Source organism: Camelus bactrianus, chromosome 22 (genome assembly GCF_048773025.1).
Source record: "Camelus bactrianus isolate YW-2024 breed Bactrian camel chromosome 22, ASM4877302v1, whole genome shotgun sequence".
In the NCBI taxonomy this organism is placed as follows: domain Eukaryota; kingdom Metazoa; phylum Chordata; class Mammalia; order Artiodactyla; family Camelidae; genus Camelus; species Camelus bactrianus.
The window spans coordinates 7,669,156-7,695,608 of record NC_133560.1 but is presented as its reverse complement, the minus strand read 5'-3'; the positions used below and the strand labels follow the sequence as shown (position 1 = coordinate 7,695,608).

The 26,453-nt window shown below is 46.2% G+C and overlaps 2 protein-coding genes across 3 annotated transcripts in view; one reads left to right on the top strand and one right to left on the bottom strand.

Moving 5' to 3' along the window:
- Window positions 1-5,194, bottom strand: part of UIMC1 (ubiquitin interaction motif containing 1) — a 95,596-nt gene extending 90,402 nt beyond the window's left edge. Inside the window, exon 1 of the mRNA XM_074350237.1 lies at window positions 5,040-5,194. The gene's annotated coding sequence lies outside the window, so the exon portion shown is untranslated. The remainder of the gene's footprint in view (window positions 1-5,039) is intronic.
- Window positions 5,195-5,251: 57 nt separating this feature from the next.
- On the top strand, window positions 5,252-26,026 carry ZNF346 (zinc finger protein 346). 2 transcript variants are annotated; one of them, XM_074350241.1, is made up of 7 exons: window positions 5,252-5,489; window positions 12,714-12,817; window positions 13,368-13,460; window positions 15,211-15,355; window positions 19,180-19,365; window positions 22,170-22,263; window positions 24,599-26,026. In XM_074350241.1, the coding sequence occupies exons 1-7, from the start codon at window positions 5,315-5,317 to the stop codon at window positions 24,684-24,686; spliced, it is 885 nt and encodes a 294-aa protein (XP_074206342.1). In that variant the 5' UTR covers window positions 5,252-5,314; the 3' UTR covers window positions 24,687-26,026. The 2 variants fall into 2 exon arrangements, with proteins under 2 accessions (XP_074206342.1, XP_074206341.1); XM_074350240.1 differs by having other exon boundaries at window positions 19,132-19,365.
- Window positions 26,027-26,453: the final 427 nt, after the last annotated feature.

Below are 26,453 nucleotides of genomic sequence, written 5' to 3'. Positions count from 1 at the left end.
CTAGAGGGCTCCCTCACCCTCTCTGCCGTGTGAGGACGAGGGAGAGGATGGCTGCCTGTGGACCAGGAAGAAAGCCCCCACCGGACGCCAGATCTGCCAGCACTCTGATCTTGGACTTTCCAGCCTCCAGAACTACAAGAAATAAATGTTTGTAATTTAAGCCACTCAATCTATGGTATTTTGTTATAGCAGCCCAGATGGACTAAGACACTGGCACATAATATAGCAGGCCCTAAATAAAGGCTATTGATTTGCTGTGACTCAAACTACTATACCAGTTCAAAATCTACACGGATTTCTTCGCAATCCTTCAGTAGCAATGACAGAGTTTCATTAATCATTTCAGGCCACTCTGGACTTCGTTGGACACATCAAACTAGACTAAGTCACCTTGATCCATAATCAAATGCACAGACTATTCACTGAAGCTGGTTCTAGGAATTACAGCATCTAAAACCGGTTCTAGAAAAGCGGGATTGAGGATTTAGGTTTTCACCAAGATAGAGACTAGAACCTAGTATCAATTTGTTAAATTACCAGAAAAAAATGTAGCTTTCAGAATAAACTGGTAACAGCTATCAATTATTATGTGCCAGGCAATGTGCTAAGTATCGAGATTATTTTTGGTTAATCTTCACAACCACCATTTGAGATGGGTATCATTTTCTCGCTTACAGATGAAGAAGCAGACTCACAAATGTTAAATAATTTACCAAATGTGGCATAGGTCATGGATGCAGGATGGAGCAGGTGATGTCAAGCTGAGGACCTCACAGTTCGATCTGACCACCTATTTTTTTCTCAGAGATCACCGGGGTTAATACCCATCCTGCTTGCCTCATCTGGGTCCAGAACACTATGGCCATCCCTTGTACCTCAAATGGCTCTGAAAATCCACCCTTCCTGCCCCAAGGATGGCTTGGCAGGGCCTAGAATGGTCAGAGTCCCTGGACCTCCACTGGGTTGATGAGAAGAAGCAGTCTTACCTATTTACTCTAACTTGCCAGACAGATATGCTCATTTTCTAGGCGGGCTGTGACATGGAAAAAGTTGGGAAGCTCTACTTGAATCTAGTCTAATCCTCTTCCTTCTCAAAAATCCTCTGGAAAGCCCAGTCTTTGATCAGCAAATTCCACTATAGCCTTAATGTGTCCTTGGAAAGTCGCCAAATTAAAACTTGGCATCCCCTGAGGATACTGCTTCCCTGCATGCAGCTCTGAAGATACTGTAATAAAATGATCCAGGCTGAGAAGTAGACTAGGATTGCGGCAAAGAAATGCCTGCCAAAGTGTGGCTTTTCTAGAGTTTCCCTCAGGAGCATCCATGCTGTTTTGTTTTTTTTTTTTTTAACAATCTCAGCTTCTGAGTCAAATAACACTTGTTCTTACCCTGTTAGTAAAACCTAATCTACAGCCAATTCTAATATATGGAGATGTGTTTACAGAACTGCAAAGTAGAAAGCCTCATATTGAGTCGGGAAGCCCCATAAAAAGACAGGCAGGACCCCCAGGCAGGGCCACTACTCTCCTGCCAGACCCATCTGGTTCCCTGGCCCAGAGGCTCTATCTCACTTTTTGCCTCTGAAACACTTAGTTACCCCTAAAATTCTATTGGTTCCCTGAGCTCACTCCTGGTTGGTTATTCCTCTCCCTCCTGATTGGTCTATTTCTACAAAGCTTGTTCCTAATTAGTCAACATTCGTTATACCTCATTTGCATGTGATATTGCAAAGTGTACACTGGCAGCCTATAAAAGCCAGTGTAAACCTATAGATGGGGTCCAGAGCTTGGAGTGTTAACTCTTCTGGGCCTGCTAGCGTAATAAACATGAGTTCTCCAACTCTCAGAGTGCTGCTTGGTCTCTTACCCAGGATCCAGGGTGCTGTCACAACTGAGCTGTAACACATTTTTCCGCAACAATATGGGGTAACCCAGAAACCATCGTGATCCCCATAACTGTGGCTTCATTGTCCCATCCCATCCACACTAGCCTTGGTTGCTGTATTACTCATTTTTCCCCCTGTATTTTATGATGCTTTGGTATCGGGGAGCCTTGCAGACCAGGATGGAGCTGCTCCTCTCAGGGTTAGCTAATTCCTAGAGATAGCAAACAACTTGCCTTCAACCAACCAACCCAAACCAACATCCCTCACTACCTCCTTCATCTACTCTCATACACCAAGCCAATATTCCCACCGTCCTAAATCATCCCAGGGTCAGGTACCAGAAAACTAGGGACCACCCCTATAGCCCAGAGTCCTACTGAGATTATTCAAATTAGCCAACCCAACCTCTTACCTAATTTCACCCATTCCTTCCTGCAGAAACCACAATAAAGGCTCTTGGCAATGCTCTCCCTCACACCTGCCTCCTGACCAAACCTGGTGTTTCCCTATACAGCCCTGCATGGCAGAGCATGACCCTTTCTCTTGGGGACTGTGCATAACAAAACTTTCAATGGCATTGAACTTCTGTGCCATCACTCCGTCACCTCTATAAATTGAGTCCTGGGCACAATCAAAACAGTTGTCACTTCCATTATAGCAGTTAACACACACTCTCTGATATTACATATACAGCAGCTACTTTCAGCTCCAGAGTTTAATCTCCCTGAGAGCAGGAACAGTATTTTACTAAGCTCCATAGTGTGGGTTTGCATGCCCAAGAACACACATAATCAGTGGTTAATCAACTGAAATGTCTGCTGAACTGTGGCCAATTCCTGTCCCTTGGCAAAGCCATTGCCCTGGGATTGTTCTTCTCCCATAGCAACAATACACAGTAGAATATGTTGAGACGTGGTTCTCATTGGCCACAGGGAAGGAATATAAAAGCCAAACCCACAAATACAAGGCATCACCTGCAGTGCTGGGTCCCAGCAAGGAGTCCAGGCCTGGACTAATATTAGAAGCATTTAGACAGACAAAGCAGAAAACTGGTGACACGAGCTGTTCAGACACTCAGTGCTGTAGCTGAGGACTCTGCCTCAGTGGCACAGGAGACAAATTGTGACAGCATTCATTGGAGAATAAATGGAAGTTATTTTGAGCACCTGATTGGACTGGGAGTGGTGGGGCAGGGGACTGTTTTCCAATAATATGTATAGCATCTTATGTACCTCATTCTCAAGATATGTCCATTTTGTTAAAAAAAAAAAATACATATGCTTAAGGCAAAGGGTATAGCTCAGTGATAGAGTGCAAGCTTAGAACGCACAAGGTCCCAGGTTCAATCCTCAGAACCTCCATTTAAATAAATAAGTAAACCTAATAACCTCCTCCCAAAAAAAAGATTTTTTAAAAAGTTAAAAAATATATATACATGCTTGAGTTCTGGGACTTTTAAAAAATGCCCTCTACCTCTTGGTATTTCTACCTGAAAAACTCATGCTATGCAAACATGGGTAACTAGAAGTCTTCTTTAAAACAAACAAGTATAATATATAGTCATCGGTTTTTAGGCTGGGCTCTGTCACTAACTAGTTGTGTGACCCTGCTAAAACCTTCACCTCTCTCAGTCTCTATTGTCAGGAAAGAAAGAATCTATCATAAGAGAACCACCCCGAGGATTAAATGTTGTGATGTATGTTAAAGGTGCTACATAAACTGTAAAGCACTGTGCAAACATCAGTCATCTATCATACTGGAAGCTCCAGATTCTGGCATGAGGCCTGACACAGCTGGTGCTCAGTATTTGTAGTATAAATGAGTAAATACCACTGACGACCTGTGTGGTCTCAGGCAAGAAAAATCTCCCTCTCTCTCTCTCTCTCTCACTCTCAGGGCCTTTGCACCTGCTGTTTCCTCTGCCTGGAACACTTTTCCCCAGGTCTTTGCATGGCCATCCCCTTCTTATCAGTCAGGCCTTAGGTCAAATGTCATTTCTTCAAAGGCTTTATCTGACCACCCTGTCTAATATTCCTCCGATATCATTCACCCAGTATGTATTCCCATTTTATTTTCTCCTTAGCACTTATTACTATCTGCTGATTTGTTTATTGCCCTCTCCTTCACTAGAATAAAAAACACTCCACCAGAGCTTCCCTGTCCGTCTTGTTCACCCCTATTCTAATATCCAAAACAACATCCACCTCATAGTAAACTCTTGATAAGCATTTGAATAAATGAGGTTGAACTTTTATATCAAAAGTTTCATTCATTCAACAAATATTTTGTATGCACCTATGAGGATTCAGGCTCTATTTCAAGGTGCTGGGGGGATTTGGCTGAGAACAAAATAGACAAAAATCCCTGCTTTCTTGGGGCTTGCGTTCTAGGGGGGAAACAATAAACAAGATAGAAAGTAAAATACATACTATATCTGATAATGATAAATGTTAGGGAAAATAAATAAATAAAGCAGCAAAGGAGGATATGAAGTGTGTGTGGAGGGGCACAATTTTAGATAAGGTAGCCAGAGAAACTGACAGACTGAGCCATGAGGATATATAGGGGAAATGCATTTCACGAGGCCAGGGAAACCGGGACAGGAATGAAGAGGCTGGAAGCTAACACAATAGAAGATGAGATCAGGGAGGTTAAGAGAAGCCAGAATGCATAGGTCCTGTTGGCTAAACCAAGGGCTTTGGCTTTTACAAGAGCAAGATGGTAAGATTTCGGAGAATTTAAGCACCGGGGTGTCATGATACGTCGTTATTAGAGGATCGCTGGGGCTACTGCTTTGGGAATACCTGAAAAGAGAAAGGACCAGTAAGAGCGCTACAATAACTGTAACAAGAAACAGTGTTTCAGAAAGACTGGGGGAGGAGCAGGTGTAGAGTTGGGAGATTAAATTTCGCCTTTGACTGTTGCTTAGGGGGAGGTTTGGGCTAGGGGGTTGCATCTGGAACTCAAATGGTATCTAATATTAACAGCAATCGAATCCTGGAGATGGAGTCACACCTCTATCACTTACTAGCAGCGAACTCGAGTCAACCATTTCTAGGGTCTGAGCCTCAGTTTCCCTACTAGTAAAATGAGGAAAATACTCCCACATTAACAGGGCCTTCACGAAAACGAGTAAGAAGCGTCAAAGGCTGACCGTAAGCAAGGTGAGAACCCTGAGCCAAGGACTGCACGAGCCTGTCCCAGAGGGAGGAGGCTGCCGTCAAGCCGGCGACCGACTTTCGAAACCAAGGCACACGCTCCGAGGTCCCAGCAGTGACCAAAAAGAAGCTCCAAGGCCGACACCGCAACGCAGTCTGCGGTGCCCAAACCTCGCGAGATTTGCTGGCCAGGCAAAGTCACCCTCCCACCCACATCTCGCGAGACCGGGGTGCATGAGCGGCTATCGGCCGGCTAGGGCTTGCAGGGAAGATGGAGCATCCCGCGCTGGGCACGGTGCAGGCCGCGGACAGCGGCGGGGCCCGGCCCTACAGCAGCCTGGAGGAGCGGGACGGCCGGGAACCGGACGGGCCGCGCTTCGACCGCGAGAGGGCGCGCCGCCTCTGGGAAGCAGTGTCCGGGGCCCAGCCGGTGGGGAGGGAGGAAGGTGAGTCCGGGGGTCTTCCGAGGCGGGAAGCCCCTCTCCTGCCTGCTCGGTTCGCGGGAAGTGGCGAACGCGCGGCGCGGGAACGCGGACCAGCCCCCGGGTCCACGGTCACACCCCCTGGCGCTCGGCCCGCCCCCTTGCGTGACGCGCCCCGGGACTCCCAGACTCGTGCACCCCGCCGAGGGCGGGCTCCGTTGGCCAGCGCCCCTGAAAACTGAGGCCACAGCACTCCAGGAATCGCGCGCAGATGGTCAAGGGCTTTCTCACGCCCGGGCCTCGGGGTCCTTTCCCTCGCCTTCCTTATCCACCAGAGCTCTTCGTAAACTCGGGGACTGGAGTCCTCGAGGCATGTCATTCAAGACGTCTCAGAGAGCCATAGAACCTTTCCCGCCTGACTCGTAGCCCCTTCGTTTCTCCCTGACTCTCCCTCGTCCTAGTGTCCAGGTTCCCCGACCCCTAGTGTCTCTTGTCTCCCTTCTCTCATGCCCCACACTTCCGAGGGCTCTAGAAGGCTTTCTGCTTACCCCAGGGCTCCTCCTGGATTTGGTAACTGAGCCCTGGCTTACCCCTGTTTCTTGGTGTCTCTTGTCTCCACCAGCTGAGTCCCTTTTCTAAGATGGGGACCAGGAGCCTGAAAACCTGGCCAGGGCATACTTTGGCTCCAGTTTTCTTGTATCCTACGCCTGACCCAAAGTTGTGGAGGACAGGATACACGGGGCACTTCTGGGCTGAAGCTTCCCAGCTTGCTCTGCACTTGACATGGCGCTGGGTAAGGTGGAGATAGAAAGAGGAGGATGGGAAGAGCTGCCCTGACCCCGCTGTGTGACCCCCTTCACAATCCTTAGCAGTGCTAGCTGCTTACGTCTAACTGAGGTCTACACACTGGGCTTCTGTGCTAATCCTGTCCTGCAGTCTGCTGGGAAATCAGATTTCTCTAAAGGTTTGATTGCTTGCTGAGCAGACTAATCTTGGAAAATTAATATGTTGCTTGTGAACTGATTGCCCTTGGATAAAATGGAATTTTTGACCGCACCCAAGGAAGATTAAATTTGTTTAAATTTGGGGTGGTACATGGACCTGTACTCTGGTATATACTTCTCCAGCTTGAAAACTCGTCTAGTCTGACTCCTAAGTTAATATGGGGCTCCTGTCCCTTTCATCCTTATACTTTCAAACTTGTTTGGCACAAAGTTGCCTCTTGTCCACCTCCCACCCCTGGCAGTTTTCCTTTCATTAATCTGACATTAACTGACAACTGTTCTGTTCCCAGGACTGGCTGGGCGTCAGAGCTACAGAAATAAGGAAAAAACAGTCCTTTCGCTGGAGGGGCTTGTAGTCTAGTCCAGGAAGCGGACACCAAAGAAATTGCAGTATAATGTAGTGGGTGCAATAAAGAGGAATGTCTAAGAATTGGGGGGTGCACAAAGAGGAAGTGACCTTTGTCCTCAGGGAGCAGGGAAAGCATGTCCTGGACACTGAAGCAGAGAACACAGCACCTGTGCTTTGAAAAGCTAACTGTCTATGTGTCTATGAATGCACACTGTCACTTAGAGCCCGGTTTATTTCCCTACTCTCCTCACTCTGTCCAAAAATTTATATGAGGTCTGGGTAGACACCTGTAACATGAAGTTCTGCTCACCTTGGTTTTTTGTTTTTTCTTAGCACTTTTATTGAGTTATAATGTACAAACCGTAAAATTCACCCAACGTAACTGTACAATTTAATGATTTTTAATAAAAGTATGAAGTCGCATAACCCTATTGCGATTTAGAACATCTCCATCACTCCAGTGAGTTCCTTTGTGCTCCTTTACATGAAATCCCCACTCTCACCTCCTGCGCTAGGCAACCGCTAATCTGTGTTCTGTCTCTATAAATTTGCCTCTTCTGGACCTTTTGTATAAATGAAGTCATATCATATGTAGTCTTTTCATTTGGCTTTCCTCTGCATGTTTTTGAGGTTCAGCCAAATTGTGGCATGTATTAATCCTTAATTCCTTTTTATTGCTGAAAAGAATTCCATTGTATGGCTCTTGCTTTTTTATCCTCTGATAATCTTTGCCTCTTGAGTGGGCTGTTTAGACTATTCACATTTAATTTAGTTATCTACGTCTAGATTTACTGTCACTACTTCTCTCACCCTGTGAAAATCAGCCTTGTCGTTCATGCTCTAGATCTCTCAGCTTCTACCCCAGATATCTTCTGATGGTCTACAATATGGGTACGGACTGAATCCTGCCAGTCAGATGCTTTATAAGATTTGAAAGGCAGAAATGCAGTGAGGACCATATTCCTATGGCTATTGGCTATTGTTGCTATCAAGAAAAGTCATGGAACTATGAGATCTTCCTACATCAGTGCTGCAGCGTCCATCCTCCAGCTTCATAGGTTAAGAGGCAGTTTCAGGGACAATGGAAGCTTCTTATTTCAGCAAGGCTGTGATGGAGGCCTCAGAGACTGGAGCTCACCTATTGGAACAGTTATACATTTTTCCTAGAGACATTTCTGGAAGGCCCAACCTGGTACCTTCAGCCTTTCCAATAATTTTCTAAGTGCCTAATTTCCCCAATCAAACCTGTCCGCTCAGGTAATTGGTAGTTGGATTAGAGTTGTATGTAGATATCTGGGCAACAGGAATGCACATTCAGGCTACCTTCTCGGAATTCTGATAATTCATGGAAGTTCTTTTTCCCTCTGTGGACCTTCGCTTCCTCCAGCCTCGTGAACCTCTCAGATTTTGTGAGTCCAGAATTTAGGAAAGGGTTGGCTGGACAGTTCTGACTCGAGGTTTCTTATGCACTTGCAATCAGATGGTGGCTGGAGCTGGAATAGCAGTGAGATGGGACTTCTGGAGGCTGGCCAGGCATCTCTTTTTCCATGTGGTCTCAGGGTCTCTCCATGTGATTTCATGCATGGAATAATTAGGACTTCCTCGCAGCTTGGGAGAAAACTGCTTACATGGTGACTGCAGACTTTAAGAGCAAATATTCCCAATTTGGTGGACGTTTATAATTTCTGTCTCCTGTGTGGCTCTATGTTGCTTAGTGGTTAGCCAGTGAGTCAGTAAATACCTGGAGCCAGTGAGGTTCAGTCCTCTGCTGTTGGATCTGTGGTTCGGTAGGAAAACACATTCAAAGTTCAGGCCTTTTAAAAAATCATCCCTGGCTTTTACTGTCAGGCGCTTTTTGCATCTCCTCTGTGCATGTGTGCAGCCTCAGAGTTAGCCAGGAGCATGTGGCTAACTTGGGGCCTCTTAGGTCCCCATGGCCACACGGTTTCAGCTGCAAACATGACCACAGCCTCGGGCTATAATAGATCCTCTGGCCTGTCCTGCTCACCTGCCTCTGAGACCATCACTTCCACCAACATTATAACTAGATCGGAGTGTTGCCCACCACTTCCACGGGGAAGCTGTTGGGTCTCATATCCTATCTCTTCCTGGTAGAACCTCTGTGCTAACTGAGTGTGGGAAGGGACGAGAGCAGTCCCAGATTCCTGCTGTTCTTAGCCAAATTTCTGCAGGTCTACAAGCATAAATGCTTCCCAGCTTTTTAAGTGCCTTTGGTCAATTTCCAGAGTACTCAAGTGGTCTTTTTTGCCAGTTTATTCCAGTCTTACAGTTGCTGTGGGGAAAGAGGGTCTCCTCACTCTGCTGTAGCTGGAGGTCCCACCCTATGTTCATTTTATATTCAACTTCACTTTCTCTGCCTGACTTCTAAATTTGGAAGGTCCAAGACTCAGTCCCAGGAACTCTTTCCTTTTGCATCTACATTAGGCATTCTCTTCCAGTCCACAGCTTTAAATATGATTGATACACTGATGATTCTCAATTTGTATCTCCAGCTCTGACCTTTCCCTCAAGCTCCAGGCCTAAATCTCCAACTGACTGCTTGATATCTCTGTCCATATGTGTGACAGACCACTCATGTTTAATATGGCCAAAGGAAAAGTCTTTCATTTCTCCTCCAAGGCTGACTTCCAGTTCTCATCTGTTCAGTGCTCAAGTTCAAAACCTAGGCGTTGTCCTTGACTCCTCTCCTTCACCCACTACAACCAATTGAAGAAATTGGATATCAGATCAACTTCCAGAACATAATTCCTAATCCATCCACTTGGGGGGGGGGGGCAGAAAAATAGGGCATATTTATTCATTTTAATAGCCTCAAAACCAATGGAAATTCTGAATGATTCATGAAGTTAGTCCCAATGATAATTTGAGCTTCTGATATCTCCTTTTGTTAAAGTTATTTCTCTGCTAAACTGTGATCACATGTGGAAATTTAGTTTCAAAACTGCCAGCAAGAGAGAGGTATTCAAAGAAGTTCAGATTTTTTTTCCTATTAGATATCTCTTAATAAAGAAGGCAAATTAGGAAAATAATACCTTTAGAGTACATATAAAACAGAACTGTCTGATTAAAAATGATTTTACTTATCATAATTCTGGTGATCAGCTGAGTGATTAAGTCTGCCTTCCCATGAAGGGCTCTTAATCTTACCAATCACTATCAAAATGTTGTAAACATATTTTATCAGAAATGTCTATGTGCTCCCCAGAAGAGATTATACATGATGTCACACACACGCACAAAAAGTTTACCTCATATAAACTTTTTCAGGTTTTAAACAATTTTCTTTCTCAAGCTTCTCTGACAACTCTTGAAGACTGCATCTCCCTGGCATCTCCTACAGAAAATACTTCCTATTGTAAGGCACAGTGTGGGATCTTGTGATTGTTCATAAGAACATCTCTGACTCACATTTGAAGGCTGAAATTAGACTGAAAACTATTATCAAGGAATAATTTGGACTCCATTTAAAGGAAAATTCAGGTGAAGAGTTATCTTAGGCCATGTTGGCAATGATCAGAACCTGTAGACCTAGAGTCTGGCAAGGTGCACGTGACTTTCAGAAGCTATGTTTGCAGATGGTCCTGAGGAGGTTAGGAGTTTTATAGACATTTCTTAGGGACACCTTGGGATGCTATGGTCTATCGACTCTCTCCACAACTTCCTGCAGTTGAAGCCCCTTGACTGCCCCTTTGACCTTGCCAACCCTGTGATAATTGCATCTGACAGCTAAGTGGAGCCACCTGGCCTTGCTACTTCAGGCCCCATCATTCCCATGAATATTAACAAGCCAGGCTCCATGACTATCTGTCCTGTCATCCACTTTTCTCATCTCCATTGCCAACCTGCCTAATCCAGATTTCCATCATCTGTTGCCTGGAGGACTGCAGCCACCTCCTCCCTGCTCTCTCTGCTTCCATTCCTGTTCCCATAGTCTGCTGACACAACCACCAGGCTAATTTTTTCAAAACATATAAGCCATATCTGGCCACCTCTCATTGTGCTGAGAAGAAAATACACAGTTCATGCCATGGCTTAGGAGACCTTACAGTCGTTCAGCACGATCTGGTAGGCCTCAAGCTGTCTCTCCAACTTTATTTTCTGCCACTCTTCTCTCTTCATCATACTCTGTTCCCAGCTGTCCTCCCCCTCATTCCTTGCTTATGCCAAACTCGTCCCTGCCTCAGAGACTTGACGCCATCTCAGGCTGGAGACGCTGTCAGCACTGGAGCAGTGTTTCTCCCAGACCTGGTGGCTGACACCTCCCTAGCATGGTCTTCACTGTCTATCCTGCCCCCATTGCTGTCTCCACTTGCTTAGTTTTCATAGCTTTCCTCACCCTCTGTCACTATCTTGCTCATTTATTTACTTTGTACTCTGTCTTATTTGTTGACATGGCCCCAGCACTAAGCCCAGAGTGGCACCTAGAAGGCATTCTGAATCCATGTTTGTGAACTGTGTGAGTGTATTTTTTGAGGCCAAAGAAGTACATTTCATTCATTCAGCAGGTATTTACCAAGCCCCTCCTGTGGGTCAGGCATTTTATTAGATGCTGGAGACACAAGGTCAAAAATGACATGATCCTTGCCCTGTTTAGACTTTGGGAGTCAGATTCTGAATATCCTTCAAAGGGAACCCAATAAAACAAAATTCTAGCATCTCTAGGCAAAGAGAGGAAGGCTGGAATCTGACTCCTGGGTAACACTTTCCCCTCGTGGGCTTTGCATTCTGAGGAGCCTCTTACCTTCCCTTTAAAAAGCTCTGGCCCACATGTGTTCACAGACTCACTTCCCTTGGTTTCTCTGAGCACGGCTGGGGCAGCCAAAGTCTGTCACAAAAATTTACCAAACACTGTAGGAGAAAAATGGGAAAATAAACAAGAGACCCTAAAGGGCAGAAATACAGCCAGACAACAGCCCTTCTTCCCAAAAGGGCTGGCATGAACGAGCTTTAGATCTTGTGGTGTAGGGAGAGGCACCTTAAAAGTTCCCACCGAGAACCTTCCTCCAGGGAGTCTTGACCACTTTTTGGTCCAGAGTAGAAGATAAAAAACACGAGCCTGCTGTCCGCTTCCGGTCCTCTGGGCTCTGCCCCTGCGTAGATGACCGATGTCGTGATAGAACTCACGCCTTGAGCGAGATTTCACTCCCTCCTCAAAAAACAAGGCTTTGTTTTCTAGGCCCAACGATTAAGCCCAGGACAATGCCATGGTTTCCTGCAGTGTGGAGCTTCTGTGGCATGTTAGATAATTTTAGATGTTTTGAAATCAGATCAAGAGCAGTGAGAAAATTACTCCCTTTTCGGTGCTTTCAATCCTTCTGATTCTGTCTGGGGAGACATCGGTTGGCTGCTGCCATGTCTTAACACCTCTCCTCACAGTTGCCCCTCTCGGTTTTTTGTTTGTTTGTTTGTTTTTAATTTTTTTTGGGGGGTGGGTATTTAGGTTTACTTGTTTACTTATTTTTAGAGGAGGTACTGGGGATTGAACCCAGGACCTCACGCATGCTAAGCAGCCACTCTCTTGTTCTTTTTAGGGAGAGCTGCAAGCTTCTCACACCAGTATCAGGCTACAGTTGTTTCATTTTAATTGTATTTATTTTTATTGGCATTTACTTTTTATAATTTAAAGATTCCTTTTTAAAAGAATTCACTTAGTAAAGAAAGTTGGCTTACATAAAATTATAAAGTAAGTAATAGGTTAGGTGGCATTGGACTCCAGCACGAGTCATGAAAAGCATCAGGGGAGGGGTGACTGAGGTTCACTGATCGAACAGCATGGCATTCCCTTACTCGGTGCCTGCATTTGAGGCAGGGTTCAAAGACAGTGCTGCTGAGGAAGGTTTCTAACTCAGAGATTTTTTGTTTTCCTCTCTGTAGTGGAACACATGATCCAGAAGAACCAGTGTCTCTTCACCAACACGCAGTGTAAGGTTTGCTGCGCCTTGCTCATTTCTGAGTCCCAGAAGCTGGCCCACTACCAGGTATGCCCTCCTACCTTTAGAATGGCTTCATTTTCCAGACCCAGTGCCAAGCCCACACTTCTCCCTGGCTTGCATGGTGAAATGAAGTTACTTCCTAGCCATCCAGATGTTGCCTCCATGCATGTTGGCTGTGACTTGAAGATTGACTTAATTTTTCAGAGTCTCATCTCTCCCACCCAAATCAGGATCATGATACTTACACGTTCCCTTGCTGTTTGGTGTAACAGAAAGTATATGCTTTGGTTTTAAATAGACCTGTGTTCGAATCACAACTCTGCTACTCATCTTGGGCAGGAAACCTCACTGTATTCAGCCTCAGTTTCCTTTTCTATAAGATAGAGATGATGATAATTTTTTTCATAAATTGTTGTGAAATTAGATGTAAGTGCCTTGTACAGAGTAGGAACAAAGTAAACTAGGTTTCTCCCCTGACCCTGTCCTCCTCTGATGTTTTCGTGAGGATGAATCAGATGAAAATCTAGTGTTTTTGAGTGCCTGAACTGTGAAATGGCATTTGGCTATCTTTGATCTTTTTCCTGGGTTCTTACAGAGCAAAAAACATGCCAACAAAGTGAAGAGATACCTAGCAATCCATGGAATGGAGACATTAAAGGGGGAAACGAAGAAGCTAGACTCAGATCAGGTAATCCAGCTGCCATGTTGAGACCGCTCACTTCCTGATGAAGCCAGCAGGCAGGTTGGTGTGGTGGAAAGAGCGTGGGCTTTGAGTCAGACTGACGTGGCTTCAAATCCCAGCCGCATCGTGTGACTTGGGCAAGTCTTCTGACTTCTCCGAGCCTTGATTTCTTCCTCTATAAAATGAGGATGCTAGTATCAACTACCTTTTAGGATTTTTCCAAACTGAAATTAGGGAATGTTTATAAAAAGCACTCAACACAGGACCTGGCACATAGGAGGGGCTCAGTGAATGGAGCCGTTGTTCTGCGTTACACCCAGTGGTTTGATAGAGTGGGACAGCTGTCCATTCCCTACTCCAGAAGAGAAAGTGGAGGAAAAGTCAGGCTGCTTGCTTTCTTGAGACCCAGGCGAAAGAGCTGAAGCACTTGACGTTGAAATAAACAAGTGGAAGGAACTTTTTTCCAAATATCTGCTCTGATCAAGATGTAAATGCATTTGCTTTTTGCTTTAGAAGTGCTGTGAGAATTAGGCCAAAACAACCCCAGTCCCTCAAGTGTACCATTATTTTTGTTCCACGGCAGGCTGTGCAGACATGGGATGAAAAGCCAGCAGACTGGGTCACAGTGCTAGCTGTGCAACTTACTGGCTTGGTGCCTTTGGACAAGTCACTTAACCTCTCTGTACTTCACTAAAATGGACATAGTAGTTTCTACGTCTTAAGGGTATTGTGAGGTAAAATGCCAATTTTTAGTGGATGCTCAGTGAGTAAAAGTTGCCTCTACAAACTGTGCCTCCCTATTACAGTGACACCAGGTCTGGAAGGCCCTTGCTCATCCCTTTTTGACATTCACTAGGCTCATCCCCTAGTTGCTTTTCTTATGATGTGGAATTCAGAGAGACAGGGTCAACTCTGTGACCCTGGGCAAGTCACTTCCCCACTATATCTCTGTTCCTTAACTCTTGGGGTAGCCCAGTAGTTCAGATGAGAGCATGGGCCCTTCCCCCTCCAACAAAGAGGTACCCAGCCCGAAATGTCAATAGTGCCAAGGCTGAAAAATGCTATCTTAGAATGAATACGTTATTCAGAGGTCAGACCTGAGAGAGAGGCTGGGAGCCCTTAATACAGGCTTGAAATACATTGTTTTCTAGCCTAATCATAATCATCAAATAAAACCCAGTGACCTGCTTGTTCAGCACACACTGAGCACCTGCTGTGTGCCCGACACCAGCAGGGCGCTAAGGATAGGAAACAGGTGAGTCCAGCAGTCCGCACCCAAGCATTGCACTTGAGTTCAATGCCACTGTCAGTTTAGGGTGACAAGGGGTAAGACAGAGGTCTATTTAATGCACTCCAGGAATACAGAGGAGGAGCAAGATTGAATCTTCCTGGAATAATCACACAAAGCGGCTTGATGATTGTTCACGGAGTAGTTTTCTTGGATAGAGTTCTCTCAGAAGAGATATTTAAAATGAGCCTTGAAGGCTAAGCAGACATACGCCAGGCAGGAAGGAAAGGAAATCGTTCTAGGCAGCAGGAACGGCCCACGTAAAACAAGGAAGCAACAGAGAACAAAATGGGGAATGGTGAGTAGAGTGTTGGCTGAAGTAGCTGGAGAAGAATCCGGAAAGGTAGGTTGGGGTTAGCGTGTGAAGGGGGCCTTTAGTGCCCATTCTCCTTTGGGCCGTGGGGAACCATTGAAGATTTTCCGGCCGGGCAGTGGCGTGATCAGACCTGTGTTCTTTCTCCTAACCAGAAGAGCAGCAGAAGCAAAGACAAGAACCAGTGCTGCCCCATCTGTAACATGACCTTTTCCTCCCCTGTCGTGGCCCAGTCGCACTACCTGGGGAAGACCCACGCAAAGAACTTAAAGCTGAAGCAGCAATCCACTAAGGTGGAAGGTACTGGTTTTCCTGAGTGGTGCTATATCGGGACCCCTCCCGGCCTCAAGGCACCAATGCCAGGTGCTCCCAGAAATGCTCACTGAGGCCACAGACTTGGAGAGGTTGAACTGCTTTTGAGAGCCCTTAAAAATATCAAAAGTAAACCCAGTTTCACAAAAATGCAGCCTCAGAGTGGTAGTCATTTAGCTGCCCTTTCTTTGGTTACATCAGTTTTTCTCTATAAAAGCGTCTTAGCCCTGGACTTTTGTCCTGACAAATAATTATGAGTCAGGAGCGCCAAAGTCCTCCAGGACTCACACCGTGAGAGCTTGCTACCTGCTACCTCTCTCACTTAGTTTTTCCCTCCTGGCATCCACCTGCCCATATCAGTATTCCAAGTTAAAAGCTAAGTCCTTGTCTTTTTCGTGTGCTTTAGGTTATGCCCTGCTCCCTTTAATCCTCAGAGCTGCCTGTTCTCAAGACAGGGACTTGCCTTTCAAAGCTGAGGGCTTCAGTGCTGCCACTGCTGCCCAGCGAGCTGTGTCTGCAGCTGTCACCAATTCACTCCCAGTGCAGTGACTTCTGAAATAGCCCCCTTTATCTTGTCACCACTGGGCTCAGCCTTCACTTTCGTCTCATTAACTCCTGACTCTCTGGATTTTTGACCTCTGCTAACTACAGTTAGCCAAGACTGAAAATTCTTTGATCTTTATTTCATTTTCTTCGTGGTAATTTTTGCTTCTCTATTTTGAACCAAAAAGACTATACTATCCATAGTACTTGTCCTTTTTTGTATTGTTGTGTTATAAAAACAAGACAAGGATGTTTTGGAAAGCTTTGAAAATAGGGTAAAAAGCCACTCAAAATTACACCCTCTTACCACACCCAAATCTAGCATTCCTGCTATAAAACAACAGAATACGGACTTTGAAGCCACAGATGCCAAAGTTTAAATTCTGGCCCTGCTATTTACCATCTGTATGACTTAACTTCTTCATGCCTGAGTTTTCTCACCTGTAAAATGTCGCTAATACTGCCTACTTCATAGGTTGTGAGGATAAAATAATGCGTATAAAGAGCCTAGGACATAACAGACGCTCAGTAAATGACAGTTCCTGTTGTTAGTAGTGTCACCGTCGTCACGACAGCCAGGGATGGAACCCCACATGAAGCGCAGTGGCTGATCAGGCATCCACCGCCTAGAGCACGTCACTGGCCTTGCTTATGGCTTGTTCATCACTAAGTTATACTAGCTCTAATTGTTTTTGTTTAAAGTCACTGTTCGTACCATTTATAGTACTCAAAAGATTAAACGCTAGGCCAAGGGAAACTAGCTTAAGAACAGAACTTTACAAAGTCACTTATCTTTCCATAAATGGGAAAATCCCCTGGAATATGCCTGGACCGATGATTCCACATTCAAAAGTTTATTTTTCATCTTTACTTTCACCCCTTGCCACATAAAGGATATGTTTTTTGATAGTTGTAATTATAGTGCATGTAATATTCATATCCTGCTTTTACTTTTAAGTTAGTAGTTTAGGCACATTTCCATGTTATTATATAAGTTTATAACTGTATTTCTGAGATTAAACATTTTTCTAATGTAAAAGTAATACAAGCATGTTGTAGAAAATATGGAAAATATAGATAAATGGAAAGAAAATTACCCATAATTTTATCATTCAAAGATAACCACTGTTAGCATTTGGAGTACTCTTCCTCCTGTAATCTTTTGTTATATGTACGTGTGTATATCTGTGTGTATGTTTGTTTTATGTATACCTAGATTACGTATATGAGCATAGAATACTTTAACCTTATTGTTTTTATAAAAACAGTGCATGCTCATTATTGTTTGATCCATTCAAACAATGCAAAAAGTACAGAGGAAAGTGAAATATCACCCAAATCCTACCACCAAGAGAGAAACACTATTACTATGTTGGTAACATTTCAAAATACCAGTACAATTTTTTAGAAATACAAGTACACATATAGATTGCACATGTATCTTTTAATAATGATATGGTCATATAATTTTTTATACTCCTTTCATTTAATATAACATTTATATTTCTTCACATTATTAAAAACTTTTTCATAAGCATTTTTAATGACTGTAATATCCCATCACACCACATTTATTTAACAGTTCCTCTGAATGGTGAACATTTACATTTGCCCCCCTCCCCTTTTTTATATTTATAAGTAACACTACAGCAAGCATCCCTGTAGAATACTCTTTCCATGTTTCAGATTGTTTCCTGAGAGAAGACTCCATAGCTCTCCTTTTTATTAAATGTCCATTAAGTGGTTCCTCCAATTTTACTTAACCATTCATCTCTGATGCTTCTTTTCTTTTAAAGAATGACCTTTATGTTTTAATGACCATTATTATCTCTTTTCTAATATCAGAAATCTACATTCATTGTAGAAAATTTGGAAAATACAAAAGCACCCTTCTAGTCAATAGTTTTGGCCTTTTTTCTGTACATCACCCGTTTGTTTTTTTTCACTCAGTACCAAATACTGAATATTTTCTCATATTATTAAATATTCTACAACATGTACATTACTTTTCAATTTATTACTTTCTGAAACAATGCCCAGGGAGAAATCCGTGGCCAGGGAAATTGAGATTCCCTAAACTGGAAAGCCACTGTGGGAAAAGCCGGCAGGTTTCTTCTGGCTTGCTGAAAACCCTCAAAACTTCCCCCGCTGAAGTGGCAAAGGGGCGAAAGGGCATCTGTCTGTGAGAGCTGCCGAGCCCTGCCCCTCCTCCACCAATGGGGGGTTTAGGCCGCATGTCTAAAGTAGTGGTTTCTAGGTTGACAAACATTCCAGCTGTGTGGACTCATTAGTGAGTCATGGCGTCCACTTTACAAGGCCACAGTGCAGCCTGCGGTCAGCATCAGGACGTTTGCTGGCCCACAGGAGGCTTACACATGTGCCCATACCCGGCTCTGATTAACTGAATTCACGGGCCAGAGCCAGGGATGCTTTCTGAAGCATGAGCTGTATCCTTCAGGTCTCCCTGCCACACCCTGGCAGCCTGGCATAGCAAAGAGGGCTTGGTATTTAGGATCACACAGACCTGGATTCACTCATTAGCCAGGTGATCTTGGGTAAGTCATTTCACCCATCAGAGCCTCAGTTTTTATCTGTATTGTGGCAAAACGATACCTACCTACCTCATGGCAGAGTTCTGAGGACCAAAAGAGAAAATATATATACAAAGCTCATAACTAAATGTCAGTGTCATCCTCCTCTCCCCCACTTGGCCTAAAAGGCAGTGTAGCCTAAAAGGCCCCCCCTAGTATGGTGCCTTTCCTAGATGACCCTCCAGGCCCTCAGGTTCTGTATCTGTGCATTGGCTTCCAGATCTGGAACGGGGATACGTTGAGGATGGGAATAGACACCCAAACTTCTTGTCCTATTTGCTGTGAAGTTCTGGGGGATTCTGAGGGATGGGAAGACTGCAAGCATGTGCATCTCTAATCTGTTGTCATTTGGCAACTTGATGGCAGAAGAGCAGAGCCTCCTCAGAACAGGAGAAGATCAGGACCCACGAGCCTAAAGTAGTTAAAGCTGCCACACAGAGTAGCTGGTCTTCGGGCTCCCCCACATCCTCTCAGTTTTCCCAATTAGAGACGGCTGTGATTCACACAGGCAGCGCCACGCCTGCAAGTGTGGCTAGCTAGTGACCCAGCCTTTCTTTGCGTTCAGCGTACTCGAAAGCCTGGCACCTTCTGGGTTTTTTCATCGTGTCTGTTTGAACTCTCTCACCGCAGCTCTGTCGAAACGCCTTACAAACCCTTTCCTTGTGGCCTCCACCTTAGCCTTGCACCAGAATAGAGAGGCGATAGATCCAGACAAGTTCTGCAGCCTGTGCCACGCGACTTTCAATGACCCCGTCATGGCTCAACAACATTATGTGGGCAAGAAACACAGGAAACAGGAGACCAAGCTCAAACTTATGGCGCACTACGGGCGGCTGGCAGACCCCGCTGTTGCCGACTCATCGGGTAAGGGGGCCCCGCTCCCACCCCGCTCCCACCCCGCTCCCCTGGCCGCCACGGTCACGCTGCTCCTCCTCCAGATTTGAATAAGAATTCTGATTGTGCAACTAAATATTTAAACGTTTAAACCCTCTGTGAGTCAAACCTATCGGCAAGCCAGATTTGGGACAAAGGCCACCAGTTTGCAACATCTGATTTAAATTCCCTGTCATGCACATTTCTTGTCTGAAGGCCTCAGCAGCCTCTGCCAGATTTTATACTGTCCTCAGGATCCTTCCTCTCCCAGCAGCTGAGGCTCCCTGGGATGTACCCCCGGGATAGCGTGGTGAAGGGGACCACTCATCAAGATTTAGCCCTTGGAATGTCAGTACTAAATGGTGAGGTCAGATTAGAGACAGCAGAAGAAACTGAGAAGGAGCCCCCAGAGGAGAAAAAGCAAGACCGAGGGCATGCGGAAAGCTAAGGGCGCAGAGACTGAGAAGAAGGGAGGGGTCACCAGTTCTGCCAGATGCTGTTGAGAGGTCACGTATAGTGAGGTCTCATAAGCGTCCGTTTTGTCCATTACATTTAGTTACCGGGAAGCCAGCATTGGCCTTGGAGAGAGAGAAAGAGTGGGAGAGAGCGTGTGTGTGTGTTGTATAGCGGGATAGGTTGCAAAGTAATTGAGAGACAAGGAAATGGAGAAGCAATTGTAGACAGGTCTTTCAGAAGTCTTGGCAGTAAAAGGGGGGAGCTACAGGTGCTTTTCTAAATAAACCAGATGTTTAAAAATCAGCTCTAGTAATTTACACTTCATAAAATCACAGGGGTAAACCAGAACATCAGACATATAAAATGAAAAGCAGATGAAAGTGTATGAGTGTGGGTACTGGACAAACGTGCTTTTTTCGAAGCACCAGTGAATTCCTCACTTGCCCCAGATGACCATTTGAATCTAGCTTCCAGGTTAGCACTTCGTGTGCTGAGATGTACCTCGCGTGCGAGAGTCCAGAGACCTGTGGTGCCCAGGGAAGAACAGGGACCTCACAGACCAGAGCGCAAATCCAAGCTCAACCACTTAACCTCCCTGAGCCTGTTTCCTGCTCTGAAAAATAGAGATAATGACCTATCTTGCAGCACTGTTGTAAGAATCAAAGGGCATAAATAGCCAAAATTTTGTCATGGTGGCTGGTGCTTAATAGGTAACAAGAGTGGGCTGTTGTAATCTGGGCATCAGTGACTCTTCACCATTGGTGGTTGTCACCCGCACACCAGCCCCAGGTCCCACTCCACATCCTTGCGGGGAGAGTGGTTCGGCTAGTCCATTGTGCGTGTTTTCCCTGTTCGTGTTGAACCATGAATTCTGGCCTTCAGTGTGTCAAAAAGGCCTGAACTCTGATTGCAGTAATTTTGCCCTTAAATGCTTTAAAGGGATGTGTCTTCCAGGAAGTACCTGAAGATACAAGAGAAACAAACGTAGCAGGGAACACTGGACAGCTTACTGGACTAGGGGAGCTTGTGGGTGTTCCCAGTAGCTGCAGCTGCTGTGAGAGACTGGTTAGAAGACACTCTCCATCTCTTTGCCAGCTTGGCTCATGGAACCCATAGGAGTGAAATAATAATATAAAAGCTCGCATTTGTTGAACACTTACTACGTGCCAGTTGGCTTTTATTTGAATCATTACAATAACCTTTGAGGTTAATACTAATAGTAACCTCACTTTATAGGTAAGGAACCTTAGTCTTAGAGAAGCCCCACCTTTATAAATGAGGACACCAGATCCCAGAGAGCTTAAATAACTGGCCTGTGGTCCTACAGGTAAGAAATGATAGAGCTGGGATTTGAACCTCGATGAACTCACTCCAGAGCTGTGAGACTTTAGGATGACAGATAATTCAAAAGGTGTCAAAGGGACTCCTAAAGTCCTGGTGCAGTGCGTCTTGCACAGCTAGCAGCCGGCCTGCTGAGCAACTGCAGCCTTCGGAGGCAGGGCAGCCTGAGATTGCCACTTCCTCTGCGTTCTTGGGCGTGTGGCCGTGCCTGATTTTCCTCATCTATAAGAGAATAATGATACTGGCTTCCACAGGATCATTATGAGGGCCAGTCAAAATTTTATGTAGTTCACGGCCTATACCAGGCACTTGGTAAATAGCTACTTTTTATTGTAGGTATTATGGTTGTGGTATAATCGGTTCATAGATGGGAAAAGCTGAGGATCAGAAAAGGAAAGGGATTTAGCCAGGGTCACTTGAAGGCAGAGTCAGGAGTCCAGCCCCTTATCTTGACTCCTGCCCCATGCTCTCTCTGCCAGACTGTGGGAAGAGAGGCCACTTTGTCACTGGAGCATCCCTGGTAGTGAGACAGGGTCTCTGTGAACCTCATGGTTTAGATTAAGTTTCATAGCAGGCCTTCTCATTAATTACTGTTATTGCAAGCCCGAGGAGTGTGCCACCTTCCCAGAGATCTCAGCAAAGGGCATCCTTGATGAGGCCACTTAGCACAGTCAAGCGGGAAAGACAGTTGCATTAGATGTCACCTCTTTGTTCTGTCAGTGTTTTATATACTGAACAGACAGCTATTCTGGGCCAGGCTCAGTGCTGGGAATGAGGGTTCAGAGGGGAACGAGGAGGTTCCCAGCCCCAAGGAACACACAGGCACCCATGTGCCCCCTGAGCATTGAGGCTTCAGGGGTTCTTGCCAGGGCCACTCACCTGACCGCATCCCACCCATCCATCCTTAGAAGGGCATTTGCGCATGCTGTCAAAAGCAGCAGCCCCCAGCCCCCTTCTTACTGGAAGACTAAGCATCTTGCCTTTGATGTGTGTTGCAGCCGGGAAGGGCTATCCCTGCAAGACGTGTAAGATAGTGCTGAACTCCATAGAGCAGTACCAGGCGCACGTCAGCGGCTTCAAACACAAGAACCAGTGAGTAATCGTACTTCGAAATTCAAGGGTCTGCAGCAGGAGCCAGGGCTTCTGGTTTAGAACAAAGCCCCATACTCCCTGGCTGAAATGGAATCCTGGCAGTCTTCTCCGTCAACAGCTCAATCACTTAGCAGAAAGCAGTGTCTCCTCTAAGTTCTTCTCCCATCACCATCTCCCCAGCCTTTAGACCTGCTAGTCTGAAGGTTTTAGTAGAGGAACATAAACGATTTCCTTGGTGGTCTCCTAAGAGTACTTAGATTTTCTGGCTGTTAGCAGTCTTAACTAGAGAAACTTTACCCCCAGTGGACTGAGTACCCTAGTCTTCACTGCCAGCAATTCTGTGGCAAGAGCTCCCTCTACAGATTATTACCGAATATGACCAGATTGTTTCATTGATCAAATACTTACTGAACACCCTCTGGCCAAGACAGACCCAGTCCCTACTCTCATAATGTTACATTCTGATGGGAGGAGACAAACAATAAGTACGTAAACAACCAGTAATTACAAATTGTGATAAGTGCTTTGAAAGGAAGAGATGAACAGAGTCATCTGTTCATGATAATCTTGAAAATGACTGACATTCTTTGAACTCCTGGTCTGTTGCAGGCCGTATACTAAGCAGATTCTCTCAGGTGATCCTCATAACAATCCTGGGAATAAGGGATTGTTATTCTAATATTAAAGATATAGGCAACCACCATTCAAAGTGGTATTGTGAGAAATAGAATAAAATAAAAAACAAAGTGGTATTATGAGGCAGAGCCATAGTTCACACTGAGGCTCGTCTGACTCAGCGTGCTCCTCCAGGGCGTCCTGCTGACGAGGTTGTGGCACCATGTGATATGAACAGGTGAGGGCGCTTTCGGTTCTGTCCCTTCCTCTCTGAAGGGAACTGTGTGGTGTGGACAGTGTGCCACAGCATAACCTTCTGAGATTGATTATCCCCATTTTACAGGTGAGGAAACAGTTTCAGGCCAGCAAGTCTGCTGAAATGATTGCTTTGACTTTGGTGATTGGTTCTGCGTTGCTTACAGAGCCGAATGAATGAAAGGTGGTAGAAATACAGAGTGTTGAGGTCAGAACTTCCTTGGTCCTCTCTGCTCTGCCTGACATCTCCTCCCACCCTGCGGCAGATCTTCCACTTTATTGGTTGACATGTGTTTAATTGGGAGAACTCTGGAGGCTCCTCTTAGATGTGGACTTGAGACAAGCCCTGGCGGCCCAGCCTGGTCCCGCTCCTGCTCCAGCAGACCTCCCTTGTAGCATGACTGGTGGCAACTTGGCAGCCACCTTGGGGCCAGCCAGAGCCCTGCCCTGGGGCTCTCTGACTTGAAAATGCTGGTGGTGTTTACTGTTTTCTTTCTACACTTTCCAGCTGTGTGACCTTAGGTGAGTCAGTAAAGCTCGTTGAGCTTCCAGTTCCTTTCTGTAAGATTATAGTACAATTTGTTGAACACCTAATTCAGTCTCATGGAATTTGCAACAGTGGCTCTGAATTAGGACCTCTTCCCCTTTACAACCCAAGGAAATCTAATGTCAAGTAGATTGAGTGACCTGCCCCAGATTACGTGGTTGCTGGGAGTTAAACCTGGGATTCAAACCTCTTTGACTGCAAAGCCCGTTCGTTTTGCTCTGCCGCTTCCAAGTGGTGCTCCTTAATGGGACAATGTGATAGTTAGAGGTAATGTACGTGGGGTTGTAGTACTGATAAAGGGAGCTGTTAGAGATAAGCTTTCATTCATTCAGCAAATGTATACTGAGTACCTTTTATGACCCAAGCCCTGCTTTGAACGTGGGGCTACCATAGGAACCAAGACCAGTGCTGTTCCCTGATCCTCTGGATCCCCCTCTGGTGGTAGAAGCAGAGCCTAAACAAATCCATAAACAAATAGGACAATATCAGGTGGTGCCGGGTGAGACAGGGAGGGGAGAGCCACTTAACATTCCATGTGAGGGCGAGAATGGTCATTCTCTGTCATCCAGGTCATGCAGGGCCCTGCAGGCAGAGTAGATGGTTTGGTATAGAGGAAAGATACGGACTGCAGTCCTACTGTGGGCAGGTCACTTATACTTTCTGAACTTTAGTTTCCTCATATGTAAAATGGGGGTGCTAGCCCCACCCTTGCAGAACTGACATGAGGATGAGATGGAATACTGGAAGCAAACACCCAGCCCTGTGCCCCGCACGCGGCGGCCCTCGGTGAAGGAGAGCTGCCCTGCTTACTGCTCTGAGGGCCTGGAAGAGCTGTACTACCATCAGAATAAGCTACGGGGAGGAGCATCACTACCGCCACCAGCTAACCCTGTGCCTTTATTCCTTCTCAAATTACAGGTCACCAAAAACAATGGCATCACCTCTGGGCCAGATTCCCGTGCAAAGGCAGCCCATTCAGAAAGACTCAGCCACCTTGGAAGGCTAGAGGTGTTTCTGTACAACACCCCAGGTTGAGCCAGCCATGAGCCAGCTTCCTGTAACTATGGTCAGCCCTTGGCTCCTTCTTCCTCCTTTCTTACACCTGGAGAATATGTAGGCCTGAGGCAGGAGTGGACCACAGACAGCCTCTGACTGGTCCAGGCAAATCCGCCCCTGCCCCTCCCCTTTGGAATGGGCCCTGTAGGTCAGGATAAGGGAAGAAGGGATCTTGACAGGACGTGGGTTGTAGTTTGGAGTTTGGCCTTTCCCCGTCCCCAGCCCTTCTGGGCCATATGTCATGAGGCCCCAGGCCTATCTTTTCCTCTGCAAGTCAGTTTTGGACCAGTCTCTGCAGCTAAAGAGCTGAGCTCTCCCTGGGCTCTAGGCGTCTCCAGTGAAACCTGGAGCTTCCACGCCAGACCTTGGCCTGGGCAGGAGAGGGCAGATGGAAGTGGCTGCCACACGGAAGCTTAGAGTTAATGTGACACTCCCCCTCCCCCAAAAAAGATTCCTTTTGCTGAGCCTGGGATCAGATGCTGGCCAGTTACACAGATTTCTGCCCACCGTGAAGTCTCTTCCTGGAGCAGTCACACGGTCCTGGCCGAGCATTGCTGTCCCCCTCGCCCTCGTCCTCCACAGTTCCTGAATGGTGCTAAGGATCTGCAGCAACTGGGGACATGCTAGAGCTGACGGAGGCCTCAGTACCCAGTGGGATCATCGAAAGCTCCAGCAGGGGCCTTTCCCCTCCTCCATCAGAGGTGCTCTGACCCAGGGTCACATGGGGAAGTCTCTGCCTGCAAATATCCTTGATGGTTCTGCGCCCTCAAAGGCAACCTGCCTCCTGCCAGCAGCTTAGAGGCTAATTGCTGCCCTTCGGCCCTACTGGCCCTCTCCTTCCCCTTGTGCAGCAGACCACCTGCCCAGGTTGCTATGGTGCTAGTCCTCCCCCATCATCCACCAGGAGATGCTGGGTACCAAGGAGCAGGATGGGTCCCCAGGAGAAGAAGAGAGCTAGTGTAAGTTTCTGCGGTGAGTGAGGAAACAGACGTTTCCCTGGCCCCACACCTAGATTTCTCTAACACGGCTATGTTGTACGGCCTGGGATGTCCCTGGGAGTGGACTTTACCTCGGAGCTTTCAAACAGGAATTCCAGGGAGGTTCACCATCTGAGGTTCCTCTTCAGTGGGGCAAAGGAGTCCCCAGCTGCTCTCGTGGCCTCCTCCCCACGCTCCCTATCCCTTGGCCTGTGAATGCCTTTACGTATTGTGTGTGGATATGTGTGTGTGCACTCATGCTCTCTCTTGGTCACTGAAGCACCTAAATAAAGAATTTCTCCCATGAGCCAGATTGCAACTGAACAGACCTGGGATTTGGATCTAGTGTGTGTGTCTTTACCCCTCACCCTCACCCCGCTCAGACTTCCAGCACCCTAAGTACTGACTTTGGGATTTGAGACAGAGACAGACACCAAATTGCCTGCCAACTCTGTAGGCGTCTTCCAGGTGCCCTGAATTCAGTCCAAGCTCCTCTGCTCACCCAGCCCCTCTGTCATGGAGGGCCTCATGGAGTCTTTAGAAAGTTCAAGCTGGGAATCTACTTTGTTTGCGAGGATGATGTGGCTACTCTGTGGAGAAGGAACGCAGAGGAGCAGGAAAGGAGACATCCAGCGAGGCCAGGACGAAAGCTGTCTGCAGTATGGCCCTCTCCGGGCTAACGCCCTCAGGGCAGGGGCCTGGCCTCGTCCATCTCCACTTCCCTAATGTACAGAATTGTA

Bases quoted from the DNA above. Each gene is read 5' to 3' on its own strand.
- ZNF346 (XM_074350240.1), top strand. From the start codon at position 5,315: ATGGAGCATCCCGCGCTGGGCACGGTGCAGGCCGCGGACAGCGGCGGG. The intron at 12,818-13,367 runs GTATGCCCTCCT...GGGTTCTTACAG, and splicing joins AGAAGCTGGCCCACTACCAG to AGCAAAAAACATGCCAACAA. The intron at 19,366-22,169 runs GTAAGGGGGCCC...TGTGTGTTGCAG, and splicing joins CGCTGTTGCCGACTCATCGG to CCGGGAAGGGCTATCCCTGC.